This window comes from Gavia stellata, chromosome Z (genome assembly GCF_030936135.1).
Source record: "Gavia stellata isolate bGavSte3 chromosome Z, bGavSte3.hap2, whole genome shotgun sequence".
Lineage (NCBI taxonomy): Eukaryota > Metazoa > Chordata > Aves > Gaviiformes > Gaviidae > Gavia > Gavia stellata.
The window spans coordinates 11,943,209-11,965,881 of NC_082637.1; the positions used below are offsets into that span (position 1 = coordinate 11,943,209).

Consider the following 22,673-nt stretch of genomic DNA (forward strand, 5'->3'; position numbering starts at 1 on the left):
CCAACTGCACCTCACAAAATGGGCACCAACACCAACAGAGGGGTTCACAGACCAACACAGAAGTCCAGCTAGGCCTAGTTGAGACCGTCTTTCTTGTCGGATGGGGAGGGGGGAAAGTAGGAACATGAAGCATTGCACTAGGAGCGTGCAGCTCCTCAGGTGTGCTTCCTCAGGGCTGCCAGGAGATGGAAAAGCCTAGCGCAAGCTCCTCTGTGAAAATTCATAGGGACAGGGCTTTCACACACAAAACAGGGAGGAACCACAAGACAGGAGCTGTCGCAGGGTAGGCAAACCAGAACAATTTATTGGTTGTTCAGACACAGCAGCACAGCTGTGAGGGCAGCGCAGTTGGGTCAAAGTCAGGCAGAGGCTGGGGTCTAGGTGGATATGGGGATACGGAGGGGAGAAAGAGGGGCTGGGACCCAGAGAGCTGTTTTGGTTTCAGAGGACAGTTGCAGGCACCAGGATGTGGGTGAGATGGCTTTGCCAGAGCACTGGAGGATTACCAGAAAACATCCTTGCTGGCACAAGCAGGTGGTCCCAGGCTTTGGGCTTCTCCTTCTCTGTGACAGAGGATGCTGGAGCTTGGTGAGGGAGGAAACCTGAGGTCAAGCAATAACCCAGCACAAGCTATATGAGGTCCTGCTTCCAGTGGTGGAGGACCGAGCCTCAAGAAGGGGCTATGGGAAGTGTCATCAGCACTGAGCCTCAGATATCCACCGCATCTTCTCCTCTCCCTCACTGTCTCACTGAGGGCTCCAGGACAAGCGAGGGCTGGGGCAACGGCTCTCCAGCCTGGCCACCTTCACCTGTGGAGACCAAGAACACCCAGGGCAGAGGCTGCTGTGTGCCCTTGGCAGCGTGCAGAGCTCATGCTGCCACAGCTGCCCCTCTCCACCCTCTCCCTGCCATGTGTGGGAACAGGCAGGGCACTCCATCTCCTACCTGCATCTTCTTCTGCCCAAATAGTCTCCTTGATCACACAGTAATTATCCAAGTTTTCATAGGGCTGGAGCTCTGGGGGGGGCAACATGACAAAAACAGCCTGAGAGACCCAGGGGCTGCGGGAGACGGAGCAGGGCAGACCCAAGCAGGCAGCAGCACTGGGGGCTACTCTCCTCCCAGTTCCAACCCCAGCCCTACAGCAGTCTCTGTGATGGGGACCCTACCTGTGTAATGATCCTCCTCGGCTTTGCTGGGCAAGGCCTTCCTTTTCCTGGGAAGGCAAAGGGCAGTCCTGAGTCAGGGGAGAGGCTGACATGGCCCAGGGTCCTGCTGAACCCAGCAGCAGAGGCATGGAGGGCTCTGCACACCCTCCCTCTGGGCCTCTCATGAGCTGGCAGGCATTGCCCATCAGCACCCCAGGCGACAGCAGCAGTGGCAGGAACAGCAACAACGGAGCGGGGCTCTTAGCACACACGGTCCCTGCCCCAGCCCTGAGGAAGATGCTTATGAGCCCCAGCCGGGAGCCCTGCAGCCGAGCTATGGTAGGACCAGCCAGCTGCACCTTCCACACCTGGAGAGGGATGGGAGCAGCTGGGGGAACCCCTTCTCCGTCCCCAGCCACCCCACAGCATAGCATGACCTGAGGCAGAGCAACAACTCCAAGTCTCCTACCTACTCACCTGGACAGCACAAACCACAGGATCCCTGCTGACAGTGGGACCAACACCAACACCATCACCACTACCGTGACCGCCAACCGAGGCCACGGGCCCAGAGGCTGCCCTGCAACTAACACACAGCCAGGAGTGAGTGCCACAGCCTGGACCATGTGCCAGCAATGGCCCCGACCTTGGCGTTGGGTGTGTGCATGTGTGTAGACACATGTGTCCAGGCTCTGCTGTCCTGGCTGCTGCAGGGACAGGCAGCGAGGCACAGTCTTCCCCTGCTCCCACGTCTGCTGGGCAGGGCAGGGCAGAGGGAGGCTCTGGAGCACAGGGACTTGCACCATCTCCCATACACAACAGAGGGTCTGGAAGCCCAGTCAACCAGCCTGTGGACAGCAAGAGGACACACAGGCCCAGGCTCAGCAGCCCTAGTGCTCTCTGACATCAAGCCCCCCCTGCCTCCGTGCACCCGAGTGCAGGGATGGGTGTCTTTGTCTTCAGTGGAAGAGTAGAGGGGCCAGCTCTGCTCTCACATGCACGAACAGGTGCATGAAGCTCTGGGGACCAGGCAATGCACCCCCTCGAAGCAGGACTCACCCAGCCCCACAGCCCCCACTGCTGAGTTGGGCTCTCGGGGTGACCACGCTCTCTTGGTGGGGACAGAGCGGGTGCACACACAACTCCGAAAGCTGCTCCAGGCTCAGCACTCACTCCCAGGGAGGTCACCTCAGCCAGACCCAGGGCAGAACAACCATTACCCGAGACATAGGTTTGAAATTCCAGCAATGAGGCAGCCCCAGCACCAGCCACTGTGAGGCCCTGCACCGTCACCGTATATTTGCTTCCAGGTGTCTGACGAAGTGGTGTGTACTGAGTGACAGACTGGTTCACCAACACCTGCTTGAATTCAAGGAAGCTGCCATCGTGTGCTCTTCTGGATGTGATGTTCAGCTAGAGGAAGGACAGGGAGCTGGTGGGGAGCTGCTCCTGCAGCTCTGCAGAGAGGGGCTGCTACTGCTGGCTGGGGACAGGTCCCCTCCTGTCCCCACCAGAAACACCAGCAGTGTAGAGCTGTGGGCCCTGGCTGAGGAGGGTTCACCCCTCTCCTCAGACTGCCTGCACAGAGCTCCAGGCAGGGAGGTGCCTGGCAAGGTGAGGGGGACCACGGGAAGTCCATGGTTCCCAGGTACCTGGTATCCGATGATCTCCCCTTTGCAGGAGGGCAGCGGCTCCCACCTGAGGGACCCCGTGCTGGGATCCAGCCACAGCTGCTCCGGTTTGTCTGGCACTGGAAGCACAGGAGGACCAGGTCACGCATGAGGCCAGTGAGGATTTGTCCCCCACAAAGGCTGCAGGTGCCGCAGCAGCAGCAGCAATGGTGTAGTGAGGACAGGGAGAGTGAGGAGGGGACGTGCTGTGCTCCAGGGCCCTGCACAGCCCCTTTCTCTGAGCCCCACAGGATCCGAGCAGCCCTGATCCCAGGACATCACTGCTAAGGCCACCTTTACATTTCATGTAGGAGGACACGTACCCGTTTCCTTTGTCGTGAGGAGCCGTGTGTACAGGATGGTGCTGGGGGGCAGGGAGATGGTGACACTGTAGACAGTGAAGGGCTGCAGAGGGGGGCATGTAAATGTTCCCTCCTGGCCGCGTAACATCTCCTCTCCCTTCACCTCTTCAGCCTTACAGGGAGGGGAGGAACGCTCTTCCAGCCGGCACCTGGCCCGAATGCGCTGGCAGGTGTCGGTGAGCCTGCAGGTCCAGTTCAGTTTGATGCTGGTGCTGGAAATCTCCAAGGTCCCGGGGACAACCTGGAGGACTTCTGTGAAGGAAACATTGCCAGAAGGTCACTTTCTTCCCTTCCCCTCCCAGCCTTGCAGCTGACCTCTGTCATCCCCACCACTCCCTCACTAGCTTGTCCCTGGCACGGTGCAGACAAGGCCATCCCGCCTTCTCCAAGACTACACTCAGGCACTGCCTGCACCTTCCTCTGGCCCTGGACGGTTCCCAGGGGTACTCTGGGTGCTCCAGTGATTGTGGGAGGGTAAGAGCAAGTACTTGTGGCCTCTCTGCAGCCACCACCCTGGGGCTAGCAACTGATCTGGTGACTGCACCCTTTCATACCAGCAATGACTTAGCCAACAAATCCAGCAGCCAAAGCAGGGCACTGCCCTCCTGCTCCTGGGCTATCGTGCCCTTCTCCAGGCAGACCCATCTGGCTGTTCTGGGCACGCTGCCTGGGGCCCTATGGACAGTGGCGAGGACTTGACCCCCTCGGTGCTGTGCAGGGTGCCCCAGCTGCCAACAGCACAGACAAAAACCTGGGATGCATCAGCAGCAGTTTTCTCTGGAGTGAATGCCCACGCCATGCCCTGACCACCCCGAGCACAGGGCACTAATGCTGTGGGACATATGCAGCACTGTTCTCCGTGCTTGGGGAGAACAGACTGAGAGCACTGGGAGAGTGGCTAGTTCGCTCACTTACCCACACAGGTCATGTTCCCCTCCATCGGGTGCCAGTGGCCTGTGCCATTCCTCACAATCCAGCCACTGCGAGGAATCGTGGAGACTTTCCTTGGGTTCAGCTTCACACATTTGATCTCCATGGGGGGAGGCCAGTGCCCCTCAGGGCATCTCATCTTTACCACTTCATTTGGGTTGAAGGTCCCCCGTTCTTGGTCAAAGATAAACCTGGGATCCCACTGGGGCTTCTGGCATTTCTCTGCACCAACAAGAAGGGAAGGTGTTAGCAGGGCAGAGGGTGGCCACGCAGGGCATGCCAAGGGGTGGAGCAGGGGATCCCCTTCCCTGGCACAGCAGGGTGAGGGACGGAGCTCCAGCACACCATACGGAGCAGCCCTCCTGCACCACATCCTTGGCAAGGGGATGAGGGCAAGGAGGGCCCCGAGCTGCTTCCCCCAGGCCTCCTGGGAAAGGCAAGAGAAGCTGGAGTTCCAGGGATTGGGGGCACCCACAAAGGGCTCGTACTATGCACAAAGTCTGCGCAGAGACTGATGGGCCAGCATTTGACCCCGGTGCCCTGTTTGTCCCTCACGGAGGACAACAACCCCTGAGTCCTCCTGAGAAGGCAATAAAGCCTAAGCCCAAAAGCTGGCTGCTGCAGTGATGGCATGCAGCAGAGACTGGGAGACCAGCACATGAGGAGGACGCCAGAACTTTACCCTGCCTGCACAGGCGGAGAGGACACAGGGAGCAAAATCCTGTGATCCCCCAGATCCTGATGCAATGCTTTTGCCACAAATGCCTGTCAGACCTACACCACTGTAGCCCCCGTCTTTGCTGCACATGCTCTTGCCAGAACCCTTCAGGGAGACCCATGTCACCCACGCACCTCCACTGGGAACCTCCCACCCACCCATGAACTACAGTCTGGAGCCCGGCATGCCGGGCTCCTTGCCCTGGCCTGGCATGGGCAGCTCTGGCCACTGCCCCCCACCCTGATCCCACAGCCCCTTCCTGCCGGGACCCTCAGGGACTGAGGCTGGCACCAGACCCAGCTCTGCAGAGGCTCCCCTGGAGCCCCGGGGCAAGTACAGGGCAGGCTCCTGGGCTGCCTCGACACTGCCTTCAGCAGCACCGACCATTTCCCCAGGCAGGCAGAGAGCCCGGAACCTCCTGTGCACGCACAGCCTGCCTTCCCCTGCTCGGGAAGGGCAGAATGGGGCAGCCAGGAGAGCTCCTGATGCCTCCCTTACCATCGCACTCCACGCTGAAGGTGGGCTGAATGTTGATCCATCTGCCTCTGCTGTCCCTTCCATTCCAAGCTTCTCTGTGTACAGGTTTCCCGTTGCTAATGAACAGGACTTTTCCCATACATTTGACATGGGTGAAGGACGGCTGGAAACCCTCAGGGCAGCTCAGCATCACTTCTTCATTCTTCTTGTAATTTTCCTGGTCTGGTGCCAGCTGGAGTCCTCGGCCCCAGCGAGGCCTTTGGCACGTTTCTGGCAGAAGTGAAAGTGGGTGTTAGTTGGTCTGGGAGGTTTCGAGGAGGGGCAGGGCTGTGTGGTGGGGTATCAGCAGTCCCCAGCAATCCTTCCAGCCCGTGAAGGGAGGGGGAAGGTGACACATCCATCTGCTAGGATGTGACCCCTTGGCAAGGCTTGTTGGGAAGTGGCTTTCCTTGTGGGTCAGTGTCAGCCAGGGCTGGGGCCTGACAAGGCAAGTGATGAACAAAGATGTGCCAGAATTCAGTGGGGGAATGGTCTCAGACATCAAAACCAGGAAGATCTGAGTGGCCCCAATCAGGCATCAGAAGTGCATCCCTGGACACAGTGGTGATGGTGGAAGCTCAGAGATGGATGATTGTGGCAGGATTTGAGCACAGAGCTCCGTAAGAGGCACCTCCTGACACCCTGCTTACCAATGCACACTACGTTCCCCTCAATGTGGATCCAGGCATCACTGCTTTTCCTCCCCAGCCACACATCTCTATTTAGAGATCCAGAATAATTAAATGGCTGCGCTCCCCCTGCACATTTGACGTGGGTGAAGGAAGGCTGGAAACCATTGTTGCAGCTCAGAGTCACTTCTTCGTTCTTTTTGTAATTCCCACGGACTGGTGCCATCTGGAGTCTCGGGTCCCACCAAACAGGCCTTTGGCATGTTTCTGTCAGAGGTAAAATTGGGTGAGGAGTATTTTTGGGAGGTGACAAGAGAAGGCTTGGGACGGGTCTCTGCTCCCCGTGACTCTGAGCAGTCACTCATCCTGACACACATAAGTCCCTCTACTCCCACGATGTGCCCAGGCACTGTTCAGAGGCACAGGGCTTATCGTCACCCCTATCTCCAGGAATCCCAAGCCTCCCCTGGGTTCTACCCACCCATGGGGTGCTTGAGACCCCATTCTCTTGCCCCACTCTATGCCCAGGTGAGCAGTGCAGCAGTGACAGCCTCCCCCACCAGCGCTCACCCAAACCCCAGAGAAGCTTCCCAGGGAAACAAGGAGCACAAAGTGCCAAAGCTTCAAGCTGAACCCCTCCAGCTACTCCTCCTCCTCCCAGCTTCACATGTGCAGCTCTCCATGTGGAGGCAGGAGATGCTGGCCAGGAAGGGTTCCCACCTTTGAATCCCTCCCCAGAAGCACAGATCCCCAGCAGCTGCCCACAGCAAGGTGCTGAGACAAAAGGTGCCCCGGCACTGCCAGGACAGGGGGGAAAGCCAAGGCATCCAGGTCTCTAATTCCCCGACTGTCACCCGTGTGGGGCTGAAGCACGACCATGTCATGGAGGGTCTGCTGCCAGCCCAGGACCCCGGGGTCAGGGTGATGCGGGGCTGTGCGTACCCTTGCAGGTAGCAGTCCCGTTCCACAAGGTCTGGGTCCCGCTGGCAATGTACCTGATCTGGGGGACCGGTGGCACATACTCCCCAGCACAGCTCAGCTGCACCAAATCGTTCAAGGCATAGCTGCTCTGGTTTGGGGTAACCTGCAGCTTGGGGTCCCAGTCGGAGGGAGCTTTACACCTTCCTGTGTGCAAAGGCCATGAGGGAGAGCCCTGAGGATCACTGGGCTCCGGCAGCGTCCTCGGGGGTGAGGAGGCTCCGTCCAGAGGGGTGCTGGTCCCCCTCACTTCAGAGGGGAGGCAGAGACGAGCACCTCCCAGGATGAGGCCCCAGACCCCAGGTGCATTAACCCTCCTTGCACCCCCAGGTGCAGTGCAGGAGGGTTACCCGCAGGCCCTCCTGCCCACCCAACGCTCTGCGGAGGGATCCCAGCCAGCGGGATCCAGCAGCCCAGTGGGTGCTGCTCCCTCCTGCGCTCTCTGCCCCAAAGACAGGGGCTGTGGAGGGGCACCAGACCCAGTGGGCTGCTGTTGCCATTGCACACCCTCCTGACTTGACCCCACAAGGCAGCTGCCAGCACCAACAGTCTGCCCTCAGACCTGCACATGCATGTTCACAGCATTGGCCACAATGACCCCACTCCATGCACCCAGACTTTTCTGTGCGCTTCACCCAAAATGAACCTGCCTTGTCCTACCCTGGTAGACAAGTCACCCAGACTTGCTCACCCCGTGCAAACCAAGTCCATGAGGAGGCATCGGGGTCGGAGGTCGCCTCCCCTAAATTAGGATGAAACACCTCTCCTCAGCTACACGCATCTCTACAGCTGCCCGCTTCCTGCCAGCCAGCACTGATGGGGCTGCACTCCCTTACACTGGAACAGGGGCATCACCACACTTCCCTTATCTGGTGGCAGGTCTTCATGCCATCCTCTCAACCCGGCACCCTGGGCCCTCCACCACAAAGGACAGTGGCCACCACCCCCGTCCTTTGAGACCACGTGTGTTGTCCAGATAGGAAACTTCTTCCCCGCAGCTGGATCCCTCCCAGTGCCCTCAGATCACACACTTCACTGTGACAGCCAAAAGCCTTGACAAACCTGAAACCCTTGACTCAGTCCAAGCCTAGTTAGGCATCCCCAGCATGCACCTTCCCTCCCATCGTTAAAACCCCCTGAAGCAGCGCACACACCCTCACACTCCTGCCCCAGGGTCCTTCCCCCCCCCCAGCAGAGTCCGGGCTACCTGCCCAGCACCAAGCCTTTGACCAGGGACACCAGCCAGCCAGGAGGAAATCCCTCTGCTGTGGGAAAATGAACCACGCTTCAAAGAGCAGATTTCCACCTGTGGGGAGGAATGTGGTTTTCCTATTGGTACTTGTCAGGAAACAGGTCCCGAAGGCTGGGTGTCCCTGAGATGCTCTACGATCTGAAAGGCTAGCCAGAAACACCCTTACACAGAAGGAGGACGGGGGATGCAGTAAGAGCACAGCCTGGCTCAGTCAGAGGCTGTGGTAAGCAGGTTGCACTCCCAAGGGAGTAGGAATCAACAAGAAGGGCCAGTGAGGAAACAGCTGGCAAGGCCAAGCCACAAGAAGGGGCATAGCAAGCAGGAGCAATGGGAGCACGAGGCTGTCTCGTGCAGACCTCAGTGGGGAAAGGAAGGTGAGCAAAACTGGGCCATAGCAAGTAATGTCAACTGTCAGCAAGTAATGCAAGCCTTTGTTGTCTAGGTCTGCTCTAGAAAATGCATGTGGGTCGTTCAGATGTTGATGGCTCTTCCTGAACAGCAAGGACACAGGCCACAAAAAGAAAGTGAAAAAAGCACATGTCTATGGCAGTCATGATTCCGTGATGATACTTGCAGAGCACCGACTGCAGCAAAAGCAGGGGCTTTCCTCTCAGTGCAGGTGGAGGCAAGCTCAGCCCCTGCCTGCAGCTCTGCCAGGCCACCCATAATCCAGACTCCAACAGCCTCATTTGGTGCTGCAGACATCAGCGGCATGGTACAGGACAATGGTCAGAACCCCAATTTGGTGCCCCACACCTCTTCTGCAGACACAGATTCAAGAAAAATCCTCCAGCTGCCCAGAGCCAATGCCTCCCCCGAGCCCATCACAGCCTCCTCCAGCTGGGACCCCTCAGGCCAAGGAGGGGAGATCCATGACTATCAACAGGGCTTGTCCGGGATGGGCTGTGGGGAATGGGAGAACGGGGCAGGAGCTGCTACTGAGTCGAGGGGAACAGGCTCCATCCTGCCCCTGATAGCTGAGGGCTGCCCATTGCTGGAAGGGTAGCATCCCTCCAGCCACCAGCGATGGGTAATGTGACTCATGACCCATTCGGTGACTTGGCAAGCCACTTCTGCTCCCATTTCCCTGCGGAGAGAATGACTCACACCTCAGGCCCCCTAGCCCCTGCTGCAAAGAGCAACCGCTCCCGCTGTGCTCCATGGGAACCTCGACAGGTGCCGGCAATCCCAGGGCACAGCACACAGTCTCTGTAGAAAAGCCCACGTTCTCCATAGGAAAGCCCTCATTCTCCATAGGAAGAGGCCAGCAGAGACCCAGGAGGGTCTAGCCCTAGCCCTCCTGGCACAGAGAAAGAACAGAACACTGGTAAAGAACAATCCCACCGAACTACAGCTCCCCCAGCCCAGGGACTCCAGGAGAGAGCATGCATCCCAGCTAACATAGGGATCCATCTCGCAGCTCCCCACATCTTTGCTGAACACCACCCCCCCTCTTCCCTTCCGGTAGGGATGCTGCCTGGATTGCACCAGGAATGGCACCACTGCTCTGACTGTTCTGGCTTCATCTGTCCACCGTGCAACAAGAACGAGCCACGTCCTGCTCCCAGGGACACTGCCCACTCCCCGGAGGGACACTGCAGCTCCCGCACCCATGGAGGCTTTCCCAGCACACCGAGGCTTGGTGCCCTCCATCCCCAAACAGAGCTTTGCCCCAGCACAACCCAACGGATGCCCAAGTGTCTCAGGACTGATGCAGACACCAGCTTCAATCCTCTCCAACACAGCCGCTGTGGGCTGAACAGAGTAAAGCCACATAGCAAACGTGCAGGGAGGAGCAGCAAAACCTTTTCTGTAAGAGAGAGGCGCAACCCACTCTTACCTGCTTCCTTGGATTCCCCCTGGTTCTTGGGACCAGGGTTCTTTTGGCCCCATGCAAGCAACAGAAGGGCAAGGACCAGGAGAAAGGCCAGAGCCAGTCCTCGCAGGGCCATGCTGGCACGAAGTCCCCGGGCAGGGCTCAGTCTGAGCCGCTGCGGAAAGGTATCTGTGTAACCCAGCATAGGAGAGGTGCAGACACAGAAATGAAACAGCCACGTAGGGAAATTGCATGTGGTGCAAGGAGCTTCCTCTTTGGAAAGAGAGCATCCCACCGGCCGCAGGGCTGCTCCTCACCCATCTGCCCACAGGCCGTGGGTCCAGGCTTGATGGGGTCTCCTGGGTGCCTCGTTCCAGCCTTTGTACTGGTTACTTCAGGCCCCCGTAGCCCTCCTCCCACAAACACCCCCAAAACTTTCTCAGGTCTGCCTCACTCCTCTGTCCCTCCAGATCCAGCGGTGGATGTTGAGGAAAACACCCCGGTTCATGTGCCCACGCCCACCCCAGGCTGCTCTCATTATGCATCACTTTTGCCTTGAAATCTCTCTACTTGTTACCTTGAACTGTCCCAGCTGCACCAATCTTGCTGTTGAACCCCACCAATAGGCCTTCCAGATCTGAGAACCTCCTGAACCAGCCAGATGTGGCCCATCTCCTTTCTCCTCCAAATCTTTCCTGCTACCCTGCTCTGAGCTCCACTTCCTCAGTGCCTTCTAGGATGTGAAGTGCCCTCAACATGGACAGTGCATACCGCACTGTGGGTAGGAGGGTCTTCCTGGAGCTGGTTGGAGAAGACTTATTCCTGTCTGTGGCTAGGCCAGGCAGGGTCTTTGGGTATGGGAGGGATTTCCCTGGGTGTTCCTCTTTTTGGGCCATAACCCCAAGACCAGCTTGCTCACACTCCCCCAGTCTCCTGTCCCTGAAGATGCCACCACCAAGCTCATCTCTGAGCCTCCTTTCCAGCTCACACACCGTTGCATGGCCTCAAGCTTCCATGAGTCCCGGCTGCTGTGCTATTGCAGCTCTCCTGGGCAGATCTTTCAACTCTGTGGTTTATACGGCCTCTCTGTTTCCCTGGACAGAGGATCATGATTGCTCTACGGTCCAACACAATCAGTGTTCTGGGAATGGGTGCTGTCACCCAGGGTGCTCTTCACCACCCGGCTGGGACTGGTTGGCCCAGAGCTCCATGGCAGATCCTTTCCCAGGCACCACCATGGCAGATCCTTTCCCAGGACAGTGCTTGGTGTACCTGCATTACCCCGGTAGAGCAGCAACACTGAGGGGTTTCAGGAGGCTCGGTCTCTCCTAAGATCCATTCAGGAACATCAGTACATCAAGTCCAGCTGTCTCACACACAGCTGTTTTGAGATCAATGGGGTAAAGTCTTCTAGCAAGCTTGCTGCAAGAGAAGCAGCAGCACTAAGTCATGTCCTCCCTCTTTCCTTGGTGGTTCCCTGGGCTTTGGGAACCAGGCTTTTTTTGTCCCTGTGCAGCCAGCAAAGGTGTAAGCACCCAGGAGAATGGCCACAGCCAGCACTCACTGGGTAATGTCCTCATAAAATCCCAGCGCGTTAGATGTAGACACTCTCACTGCCTCCCTTTGCCACATGAAAGAAGCAAAAACAGTGAAAGAAAACAGCCAAGCTACAAAAATGTTCATGTGGTGCAAGAGGCTTGCTGTGGCAGCTGGTGTGAGTATTTATTTTCTTTTCCCCTACCCTGAAATGCAGTGGAGGAAATGCACTTCCTCCTTAGAAATGTATAATTTTTTGAGATTTGTTGTCTTGGTGTATAGCACGCACTAGAAAAATTTTGGAGAAATACTGAAAGCCAGCACACCTAGTCATATGCCTAGCTCTTTCACAGTCTAACATTAGAGCTGCTAGTTCAATTCATGATGCCTTACTTCACTGGGAACCACACAGCAGAGTTCAAATGAGAGAAGGTTGCCAAGGGACTGTCAAGTCACACAGCAACTCATGAATCCAAGCTTGGCATGGCATGATCAATGGGAGGTGATGAGCTCCAGCTCTGTGAGACCACTCACTGAGCTTCCAAGAGCACATCACGTGTGGGCTGCACATATTCTGCGTACACAGCTCTAGCCCTTGCATCAGGACTAAGCCTCACAAAGCAAGTTTTACTTCTGATAGGGAAGAACGCTGAGGGCTCAAAACCATCCACAAAACCACAAGTAAACGAGAAGTAGCTGTGGCTTTTGAGGATCAGGTTTTGTGGAAAGCACTGCTGACATATCTACCACGTTCCCCTATAGTAAAGTCTATTCTTGTGTCAGACCTCACAAATAACAGAAGTATATTTGGGGCTCATCCCCGTCCCTAACACATACCTGTCCTTGAGGGAGCCCAGTGTGGGGCGTATCTAGAAACCATCAGACACGGCCATGGTGATGGGGGTGGGCTGAGGCCAGGCTGGGACGTCATTCCCCAGGTGGTGGGTCAGGATCAGGCCTGGGGAGGGCAACCCAGTCAGATCCGGCCCCGAGATGGCCAGGCAGGGGTCTGGTCCCTGTGCAGAACCAGCACATGACCCGGTGAGATCTGGGGGGCTGGCTCCCAAGGCTTCCTCTCCAGGACGCAGCACCTGCCTCAGTCAGGGCTGCAGCCTGCGTTGCTAGAGCCCAGAGGATCTTCTGTCAGGGAGAGCTGGAAAATGCCCACAGGATCCCGGCTAGAGCCCTGCCCCAAGCCCTGCTGTGGCATCTTCCTCATCCCTCCAGCAACCTTCCCAACCCTACCAGCCCTGAATCTTCTTCCACGCGGGGATCTTGCAGTGCCATGGTGGGGACAAAGGCCAGTGCACCATGCCACCCTGAACTTAGGAACCCTCCAGCCCCTTCCCCAAGGTGACGATAAAACCCAGACATCCCTGTCCCCTACAGCACATCTCCCCCAGAGCTGAGGGGACAACCCCCAGACCTACGGGCAGCAGGAGGGTAAGGGGAGCCCCAGTAGTGCCAGGATGCAGAGGGATCCCTCCAGGATGACAGCCTCGTCATGACGGGTTATCACAGTCTGCCTTGGGCCCAGCAAAACACCTGGGAGGTCTGCATGGAGCTGCGCTGGCCTGGGATAGGGGTGGCATTGGGGCATCTTGGCCATCACCCAGTTGGCGGCAGCAGCCAGGGCAGGGACTCCCTCTTGTGGCATTGGCCACCCAAGGCTGCCATCTCTGCTCCCGAGGTGGCTTACAGAGCTGCCAGGTCTGCCCCCCCTGCCATGTCCTTCTCCCCAGAAGCATGGACCCAAGCCAAGCAAGACTCTCTGCCCTGCAACTGCTGCCTTGAGGCATGTCCCTCTGCAGTGACAGCCAGCCCACGGCCCCCCACCCAGCCTGCCCAGGCCCATCTGGCCTTGTGCTGCAGCCCACACCTACCCCAAATACACCCCCGCTCCCCTTCGCTCTCAGACTGCAACCCTTTCCCATCTGGCTGCACATTTGCTGACCACCCAGAAAGATATTTTTAGCACACAAAATTGGACATAAGCAGTTCGCAGCTGGGAGCAGGGTGGAGTAAGGCTGGAGGGGTGTGGGATGCTGCGTTTTGGTTTGAGGAAGATGTGCTCAGAAATGGGGTTTCCAGCTCTGACCTCCAAGCAGTTCCACATCTGGTCCAGCCATTCCTGCTCCCATCCCCAGGGCCATCTTCAGCACGTCCCACCCTGGTTCTTGGACAGGGAACCTGGCTAAGCCCAGGAGGTGGGAATTGTAAGATTTGAAGCAGCATCTCAGGCCAGACTAGCTTTCCCCCCAAAACTGCTGCCTGAAGATGCTGCTTTCAGGGCAGGCTGTCTGCACCAGGACCAATGCTTCTGACCTCCTCTTTCTGCCTCCGTGTTTCAGACCCACATCCCCCCATCTGCCCTCTGGCAGGGGCAGCATATTGTGCCTGTGGTCTCTCTCTCTGCCTGAGTGGAGCAGCTCTCTATCTCCTAGACAAACCCTTTGCCCTGCACCTCCTTCATTGCACAAGCCTCTCTACATTGCCCCCATTCAAATGCTCCGCCCAACCCAATGTGCTGGCCCCACACGTCAGAGCTCTTTTTCATAGGCAGCTGATGGAGTGCATGTGTTTGGTGGAGTCATGAGTCTCTCCTTCCATACACAGGTCTTAAATAAAGGGCTTGGCATTTCCCCTTTTCAGTTCTCAGCCTGTACAGCTTCCAGAGGAAAGCAAATCCTGAGGAACCGCCTATGCCACCCAGGGTAGCTGGGAACAGAGAAGTGCCCAAAATATCCTGAGCCCGGAAGCAACCAGATGAATAGGGAAGAAAAAGCCAAGTAGCTGTTTCCCCAATGAACTGAAGTCAGTGGCCCAGTGGAGGGGGGAAGGTGGCACAGCTGGAGGTGTTAGCTGGTCTTCTGGGGGCTGCACAGCCCCATCATCATGCCTGGTGCTTCACCAATGATGCCTTGGGGGAGGCATCGCTGCTGCTGGGGGGACCCCGAGCTGGCACAGCTCCCGCCTGACCCATCCGAGGATGTCTGTCCATGTCCTGGCTGTGCTGTTGCCATCAGCAGCGTGCTGTGCCTCCCCAAAGCAGCTTCCCTCACACATGGGGCACTGGAAAGCCAAGGTCTGCGCTGGGCCCTGCTCACCCTTTTTCTCAGTATGTGCCTCTGCAGAACCCCCGGGAGCCAGCTGGCTTCCCCCAGCCTTCAGCCTCTGACCAAGGCTTGTGGTGGGGTGACTTGGTTCCCCACAAAGGCTGGGCAGGTGGAGGAGAAGGAGGGAGGCAGGCACTGCATCCTGGTACGTCAGAGAGAGTGGTGGGGATGGCACGGTGCCCAGGGCACAGGGAGCAGCTGCCCTTTGTTGTATAAACACGTGCATAAAGTCATGTGCATTTCCAGCCCAGGATCAAGCCAAGGGGGAACCCTGAGCAGACCTACAGCAGTGCCACAGCTGATGGGGGGTAAAGGGAAGGTCCCATCTCATGCCACAACCCACAACCTCCCATGGGGAACCCCCACTTAGCCTGGCCCGCTCCCCCTTGGCCAGCAGAAATCCCGTGGAGCTGATGGCCATGAGACAAGCAGGCTGGGGAGGCAGGTTCCCAAGCTGGAGGCAGTGGGGAGGGAAGTTGAATGCTGCTTCACCTCTGACACAGGGGACGTCAGGTCTCTGGCTGGCACTGGGAGGGGGATATCAGCCTCCCTCCGGTGAGCCTGGCGCGATGATGCCTGTGATGGTCCCTCTTCATGAAATCCCAGGCTACAGGGCATCCACACAGATGCTCCCGAGTGTCCCGTAAGAAAGGACTCATGGTGTGACTCACATGCCAGGCGCTGGACTGGTGGTGACACACTTGGCTCACGCACAGCCTGCAACACCGGGTCTCTCCTGGCTGTAATTACCCCAGGAGACCAGTTTGTCCAGTGCTGGCGCAACCAGCCACTGTAGAACAAGGGCTCAGCAGGGTGGGGTGACCAACCACCCATGACACAGGTGGACAGAAATTAGGCCATGGTAATCAAAGGTTTTAATGTGTTGTGGTGGCATGCAGGTGCTGCCTGGGAACAGGGCACAGCAGGATCAAACCCCTGCCCCATTCATCTCAGCTCTACCTTTTGCTGGAGCCAGCAGAGATCCCAGGTCAAGGCAGCACTACCACCACTTGTCCTGGCTCAAGTATCATTTGCTTCTACTGCTGCCAGCCTGGGACCATCAGCCTCGCATGTTTGCCACTAACACAGCTGAGTAGGACCCGCTCTCCTTCCTGTTTTTTACCCACCGTGGGGTACAAGGCTGCTGTGTGTGGACAGCCCTGCTCCCTCGCTTTGTTGTGTGGTAGAGATGTCCCCACACAGAACACCACCACACCTCCTTTCCTGGTCCTTGTCTTCGTGACAGACCCTGGCACACCTTGTCCGTGACAGACCGGTCCACGTACACCAGGGTGCAGGAAGGTTTTTTGGCCCAGGCCCCATGGAGAGTGCTGACGCAATTCCTTGGAGGTCAGGGTGCCTTGACTCATGGGAGAAGGCAAGAGATGAGAAAGGCTGGCAGCGCTGCTCACAGAGCTCGCTAAACCTAATGAGATTTGCAACAGCCGGGAGAAGCAATAAAGAGTTGTGCTTGAATCGGCTGCAAGCAGCAGCACGACGGCGACTTCCACGCCAAACACAGCGCAGCTGCCTTCCCTCCCCATACTGGGCCATGCTCCAGCCTGTGCTGCCTCAGCCTGTCCTGCCTGGACAGGGTCTGGACAGGGCTCGGGGACAAGGGAAAGGGCTGGGAAGTGCCCCCGGTCACAGGGAGCTCCCGATGTTGCTGGTGCGCAGAGAGCTGATGCTCCGCTTTCCAGCCCCTCTGACACAGGGGCAGAGCACCGCTGTCCACACATGGCTGTGGCATCGGTGACCTCCAGGCAAAAGGCTCCCATGGACATCCAGAGCCCAGCACCGTCACCCTGCTCCTCTGTGCCCTGGCACAGAGAGGGGAAGCTGAAGGGGAAGGCAGCAGCTACAGGAGGACAGGCACACTGCTCAGCTCTCCTCTCTGCGTGGAGGTGGCCGTGTCTGTGTTTCCTCCTGGGAACGGCGCCGGCCCATGACCTCCCTTAAACCTGCCCTATTTAGCACAAGCCAAAACTGTGTCAGGGAACCAGCCGGGCAGTGTGGATGATTACAGGGCCATGCTCAGGCTGAGGAGTTACTCAGAGAGGTGTAGCCTGAGTGACCGCTGGCTCAAGGGTGGGGAGCCCCTTGCAGCACCTACCTCTTGCTCGGGCATCTGGGAGAATAGGCAGGGCTCCACAGCCTCTACTTGGGGGCAGGAGAGCAGAGGGAGCTGAGACCATCTCTCTCACCCATGCTGCTGTGGCCAGGACAGGAAGCGCCCTTCCCGAACAGAAGCTCGGAGTTCACAGGGGAATGGTTCTCCAGCCTGATGCATTGCTTTCCTCTAGAAGGTTTTCCTTTTGTCAGCTCCAGGATGGGTAAGGAAGCCAGGGCAAGGCTGAGGATGTTGGTTTGTTAATGTAGGGTTTCTGGGGTGGACTGCGCACGTGGGTTTGTTCTGTAGGGTCTCTGGCAGGCACTGTGCTGAGCTATGCATGCCCTCACCAGCCTTTCCCTCCACATTGCTGTGCTGCTTCTGAGTTCCTCCCTGCAGCAACGCCAAGCCGTGCAGATCAAAGGGCAGCGATGAACCTCAGGTGAAGGCTCTTCCCCAGAGCCATAGGCCAAGACCCACTGAGCACTTTCAACCCTGTTCCCTGCCCCTGCTCTCCTGCAGCGGGTGCCGTGGGTCACAGGGCTGCTCCCACCAGCTCAGCCAAGGCCAGTCCTGGACCTGCTCTGATGTGGTGCCGCTCGGCCCATCACTGCAGCCAGACCAGCTGCTTGTTGTCTCTGCTCCTGGCTTACGTCTGGCAGAACCACAAGCGCTTCAGGGACGCTGCGCTGTGGCTGGGGAGTATTACAAACAGCCTGTCAAGAGGCAGGAGATGGAGCAAGGCTGGCACAGCCTCCTGGGATGAGTGTGGAGCTGCTGAGAGCCGCATTTCCCAGGGCCAGGGCAAGAGGGCAAGAAGCAGCCCTGTTACCTGCTGGGCAGCCTTGGAGGATGGGAGCACGGCAGGTTTTGGAAGTGTCGTGGTTTAACCCCAGCCAGCAACTAAACACCACACAGCCGCTCGCTCACTCCCCCCCTGCCCCAGCGGGATGGGGGAGAGAATCGGAAAACTAAAAGTGAGAAAGCTCGTAGGTTGAGATAAGAACAGCTTAATAAATGAAATAAAATATTATTGTTGTTGTTGTTGTTGTTGTTGTTGTAATGAAAAGGAAAATAACAACAACAAAAAATAAAACCCAAGAAAGACAAGTGATTCAAATGAAAGCAATTGCTTAGCACCCTCCGACCAATGCCCAGCCTGTCCCCAAGCAGGGGTCCCCCAGCCAGCTTTCCCCCTAGTTTATATACTGAGCATGACATCATATGGTATAGAGTATGCCTTTGGTCAGTTGGGGTCAGCTCTCCCAGCTGTGTCCCCTCCCAACTTCTTGTGCACCCCCAGCCCACTCGCTGGTGGGTGGTGTGAGGAGCAGAAAAGGCCTTGACTCTGTGTAAGCACTGCTCAGCAGTAACTAAAACATCCCCGCTTTATCAACACTGTTTTCAGCACAAATCCAAAACACAGCTCCTTACTAGCTACTGTGAAGAAAACTAACTCTATCCCAGCCAAAACCAGCACTGGGAGATAAGCTGTTCAAGCTGGTTCAGGAGCAGGGTGGGAGATGCTGGAGGTGGTAGCATTTCCCCCACCTGTGTGGCACAATGTGACCAGCTCCTGGTGACCAGTGAAACTCTGCAGTGCTGGTTCACTGCAAGGATGTAGTTGCGTTCACATGGCTACATGTCACAACACCGTGTGTCACAGGTGGTGCAGGCATGGCCAGAGCTGCCTGTCCCTCCTTTTCAGAGGTGGTGGTTGGTTTTGTTTTATCAGTGTTCTCAATGTTTTCAAATTCACAGCCTACAGGTCTTCCAGCAGGTATGCACACAGCTGGGCTCAGGCATCAGCTGCTCAGTCCCCTGCCACCCTGTTGTGCACCCTGGCAAGGTCACCGGGGCTTGTTTGAGAAGTAGAGCAGGAGGCTGAAATCACTGCCAACCCCTAAGAGACAAGGATGGGATGCGGATGCTGCCTCCACAGATGTCACAGTACCAGCACCGAGGCGTAAGAAGCATCAACAGGAGATAACAGGAGGCAGTGAGCACATGCTGCCAGGTGCTGTGCTGACTCTGCTTGTAGAAAATTTATGACCCAATGTCATGGTTTAGTCCCAGCCGGCAACTAAGCACCACACAGCCACTCGCTCGCTCCCCCCAGGTGGGATGGGGGAGAGAATCGGAAGAGTAGAAATGAGAAAACTCATGAGTTGAGATAAAGACAGTTTAATAGGTAGAGCAAAAGCTGTGCAAGGAAGCAAAGGAAAACAAGGAATTCATTCACTCCTTCCCATCAGCAGGCAGGTGTTCAGCCATCTCCAGGAAAGCAGGGCTCCATCACGTGTAACGGTTGCTTGGGAAGACGAACGCCATCACTCCGAATGTCCCCCCTTTCCTTCTTCCTCCCCCAGCTTTATATACTGACATCATATGGTATGGAATATCCCTTTGGTCAGCTGGGGTCAGCTGTCCTGGCTGTGTCCCCTCCCAGCTCCCCGTGCACCCCCAGCCTACTCGCTGGTGGGGTGGTGTGAGGAGCAGAAAAGGCCTTGACTCTGTGTAAGCCCTGCTCAGCAGTAACTAAAACATTCCTGCTTTATCAATATTGTTTCCAGCACAAATCCAAAACACAGCCCCATACAATCCAAAACACAGCCCCATACAAGCTGTTATGAAGAAAGTTATCTCTATCCCAGCCAAAACCAGCACACCCAACAATTATTTGCCACCCTCCTGCTGCAGACAGCCCCGCGTTGCTCTTGCAGCTGGAGTGCTGGGGAGGGAACGGGGCAGGCAGCAATATGCCTGCACAGTGGGGAGCTTACCAGTCCCTGCTCACGGCTGGACATGGGCTGCTGCAGCTTGCAGCCACGGTGCTGGGTGAGATGCGTGCACGGCCCTGTGCTCGCCAAGCTCAGCAACACACAGCGCTCTGGGAAATGTAGTCCTGCTGCATCGCCTGTACCGTGTGATGTTGGGCATAACCAGACTGCACATGAACCACTGGGTCTGGGACCTTCTCACATGTACTCTGGGCTCCTCACACTGACCAGGCCTCCTAGCAGGTTGCAACAGACCCTGCTGCATCCCCATCTCCTGTTTTCTATGGTGCAGAAGAGGGAGATGTTTGTCAGGGATCAGCCCTCTCATAAGCAGGGCACGGGCAAAGATGCAGGACACAGGCAGGTGCAGAGATCTGCTGGGTGATATGCGGTCATGTGGGAAAAGAGCAGAGGTTGTCGGGGGACAGGGGAGAGAGGATACCTGGGACGAAAAGGGTGCACCCACATTCTGGAAGAAAGCACCAGAGGGTGTAAGTCCTCTGAGTCAGTCAATGCTCCTTGTCCTGCCCACCTCTGGGTCTGCACAGCCCCTCCAGGCTGGAAATCCCTCCTGCAAGGAAGCCTTGTGCCTGCTCTCGCACAGCTTCAGGCACTCACTCCCTGCAGGCGTCCCTGGACCCCCTGCAGCAGCAGCCATTGGTTTTCCTGAATGTTTGCAGAGAAGAAGCCTCAGGTACGGATGGGCTCTCGCACATGGGTGCAGCAGAGAGGACTGTTCCAGGTCTGGCTCAGGTGCTCTGAGCAGGACAAGCCTTCAGTCTGGCTGATGCCAACCAGAGCTGTGCTGCATGGACCTGGTGCTGCAGGTGCTGGTGTGAAATAGAGGTGGGGGTGCAGCGAGCACCAGGCTTTCTGCATGGAAGCCCCCCTGCATCCCTCACTACCCTGAACACAGCCTGGCCACCCGACAGCTGTGGTGTGCCCTGATCCTTACAGGACACCCCCAGCCCCTGCACCGCTCCAGCACCAGCATCCCTGGGCTGTTTGAAGGCTCCTGCCCCTGCCTTGCCTGGGTGATGCACCATCCCCAGCAGGCAGGGAGATGTTTGTTAATCCCTGAGCCTTCTCCCGGTGAGAGGGGGAGGGTGCAGAGCCCAGATGGAGAAGGGCAAAGAGGACAAAGCCCCCCTCCTCTCCGCCCTGCAGCTCCACAGGAGCAGAGCACAGCCGGAGAGACCTCCTTCCTGCTCTTCCTCACTAGGTCTTGAGGAGCCTAATTCAGTGTTTTCTGCAGGCTCAGCCCCACCTGGCTTTGCACCCAGCTGCCCAGAGTGTACTTGCCTGCACCACAGGAGGGATTTGGGGCACTGAGGACCTTTAGCCATGTCCCAGCTCAACGCTGCTGTGCCAGGCAGGAACAGAGAGTGGTGGAAATAGCACAGTAGAGTTACTAGCGCTGATGAGAGAAGGGACCGTAAATCCTGCAGCAGCAATTTCCACAGTCAGGGCTGTCTCCAGGGCTTTAATTTATCCGTTACAACTTAATTGGATGCAAACCCTGTCGCTTGTAAGCAGCAGGAGCCCTGAACAGGCGGTGGTCCTGAGCTTCTCTCAGCAAGATGCCTCGCCAGGACTCCCCATCCCTGCTGCAGTGCCTTGACACTCAGGGGGCTGCGGCTCATGTGCACTCAAGGGAAAGAGATAGGCAATGTTCACTCTCCTTCTGGCCCCATCTCAGCTGGCTTTGCTCCTCTGAGCGGCTCCCTACATCACTGAGGAGCTGGAGGTCACTGGGCTGTGGGCACAGCAGGGTGCTCAGATTTCGGGTACCAGGCAGGAAAGGCACCCACTGCCATCTGAGCAGCTGCAGCTGGCCGTCGTGGAAGGGCAGAGCCTGCAGCCTCCTGTCCCTACACACAGACACTGGTCTTTCCCGTCTGTGACTATCACAGCAGGCCCGTGAAGCTGCTCCTGTCATTCTGTCAGGCTGTTGTGAGTGGGACGGATGCATGAGGCCTGGGAAGCCTGAGAATGTGGTCTGTTGCACAGGGTGTTTCCCCACAGCTGCAGCAGCCTCCCTGGCTTACGCCGTCAGTCACTCTGGCAGGCAGAGGCACCAGGCTGGAGAGGTACTGGTGAGGAAAGGGATGGCTCAGACCCCACCAGATAGGGACTGGCAGAGCCCTGTTCCCAGGCTCTGCCTCCCCACACGCAGGAAACTTGCCTCGCACCGTCCCACTCCCCTCTGTGGACCTGGAAGAGCAGAAATACCGTGCATTTCTAGGGGTGGGCAGGGGGCTGCTCCGACTATAAGGAAGACAAGCTCAGTTCCCCTGCTCTAGCCCACAGGGTTATTCACCTTCCTGGGACAAGGAAGAAAACCCAGCGCTCGTGGTCCGTGGTGTTCACACTGTGTTTGGTGGCACCTGGAGCACAAGAACTGGCCAAAAAATGCCACACCAGGAGACACTCCATGTGGCTGCTTTTCCCAGCAGAGAAAGCAGCTAGAGCGGTGCGGGGCATGTGGAGCCAGCCGTACTGCACAGGGAAACAACTGGAGCAGAGCAGTTGTGGGGTAGCTGCGGTGACAGGGCAGCACAGGAGGGTTGTAGCAGCGCCCAGGGAGGCAGCTGGGGCAGGGCTGGGCCAGCACAGGCAGGTAGATGCCGAGGAGAGCAGCAGCAAAATGTGTGGGACAGAACAAGGGCAGATCCAGCTGCAGGGACTCCCTGGGCAGGAAGGACAGGACAGATCAGCCTCCGAGCAGGGAAAAGGCCTGCGGGGGAGCGGGAAGCAGGAGAAAACCAGAGAGAAGTGGAAGAGCTCAGAAAAGGGAGAAATGCAAAGGGGTGCAACAGGCATTGGGCATACTGTCACTGAGAGGCTGCACTTCCCTGCTCCTCTGGAGGACAGACCCCACAGCCCCTGGGACACTGTCCAGGCAGGGGTGGGTGCAAGGGGAGAATCAGAGCCCCCACAGCTTCTATCCAGCCTAGTGATGGCTGTGAGGAGAGATCTGAGCCTGTACCAATGGGGTCCATCCTGGCATCGGCTGCTTGTATGGGGGAATTGCACCCACGACACTGCATGGGGTGGGGCTGGATACATGGGGAGATCAGATCCGCATGCCCGTGGTCCATCCACTCAGGGA

At 57.4% G+C, this 22,673-nt stretch overlaps 1 protein-coding gene across 1 annotated transcript; it reads right to left on the reverse strand.

Moving 5' to 3' along the window:
- Nucleotides 1-738: 738 nt before the first annotated feature.
- On the reverse strand, nucleotides 739-10,155 carry LOC132320676 (uncharacterized). Its single transcript, XM_059833409.1, has 9 exons — nucleotides 10,044-10,155; nucleotides 5,327-5,575; nucleotides 3,142-3,432; nucleotides 2,801-2,898; nucleotides 2,369-2,561; nucleotides 1,626-1,728; nucleotides 1,170-1,216; nucleotides 946-1,017; nucleotides 739-809 (listed from the first exon to the last, which is right to left on the reverse strand). The coding sequence occupies exons 1-9, from the start codon at nucleotides 10,153-10,155 to the stop codon at nucleotides 739-741; spliced, it is 1,236 nt and encodes a 411-aa protein (XP_059689392.1).
- Nucleotides 10,156-22,673: the final 12,518 nt, after the last annotated feature.

Bases quoted from the DNA above. Each gene is read 5' to 3' on its own strand.
- LOC132320676 (XM_059833409.1), bottom strand. From the start codon at position 10,155: ATGGCCCTGCGAGGACTGGCTCTGGCCTTTCTCCTGGTCCTTGCCCTT. The intron at 1,217-1,625 runs GTGAGTAGGTAG...TTGCCTTCCCAG, and splicing joins CTGTGGTTTGTGCTGTCCAG to GAAAAGGAAGGCCTTGCCCA. The intron at 1,018-1,169 runs GTAGGGTCCCCA...TGCCCCCCCCAG, and splicing joins CGAGGAGGATCATTACACAG to AGCTCCAGCCCTATGAAAAC.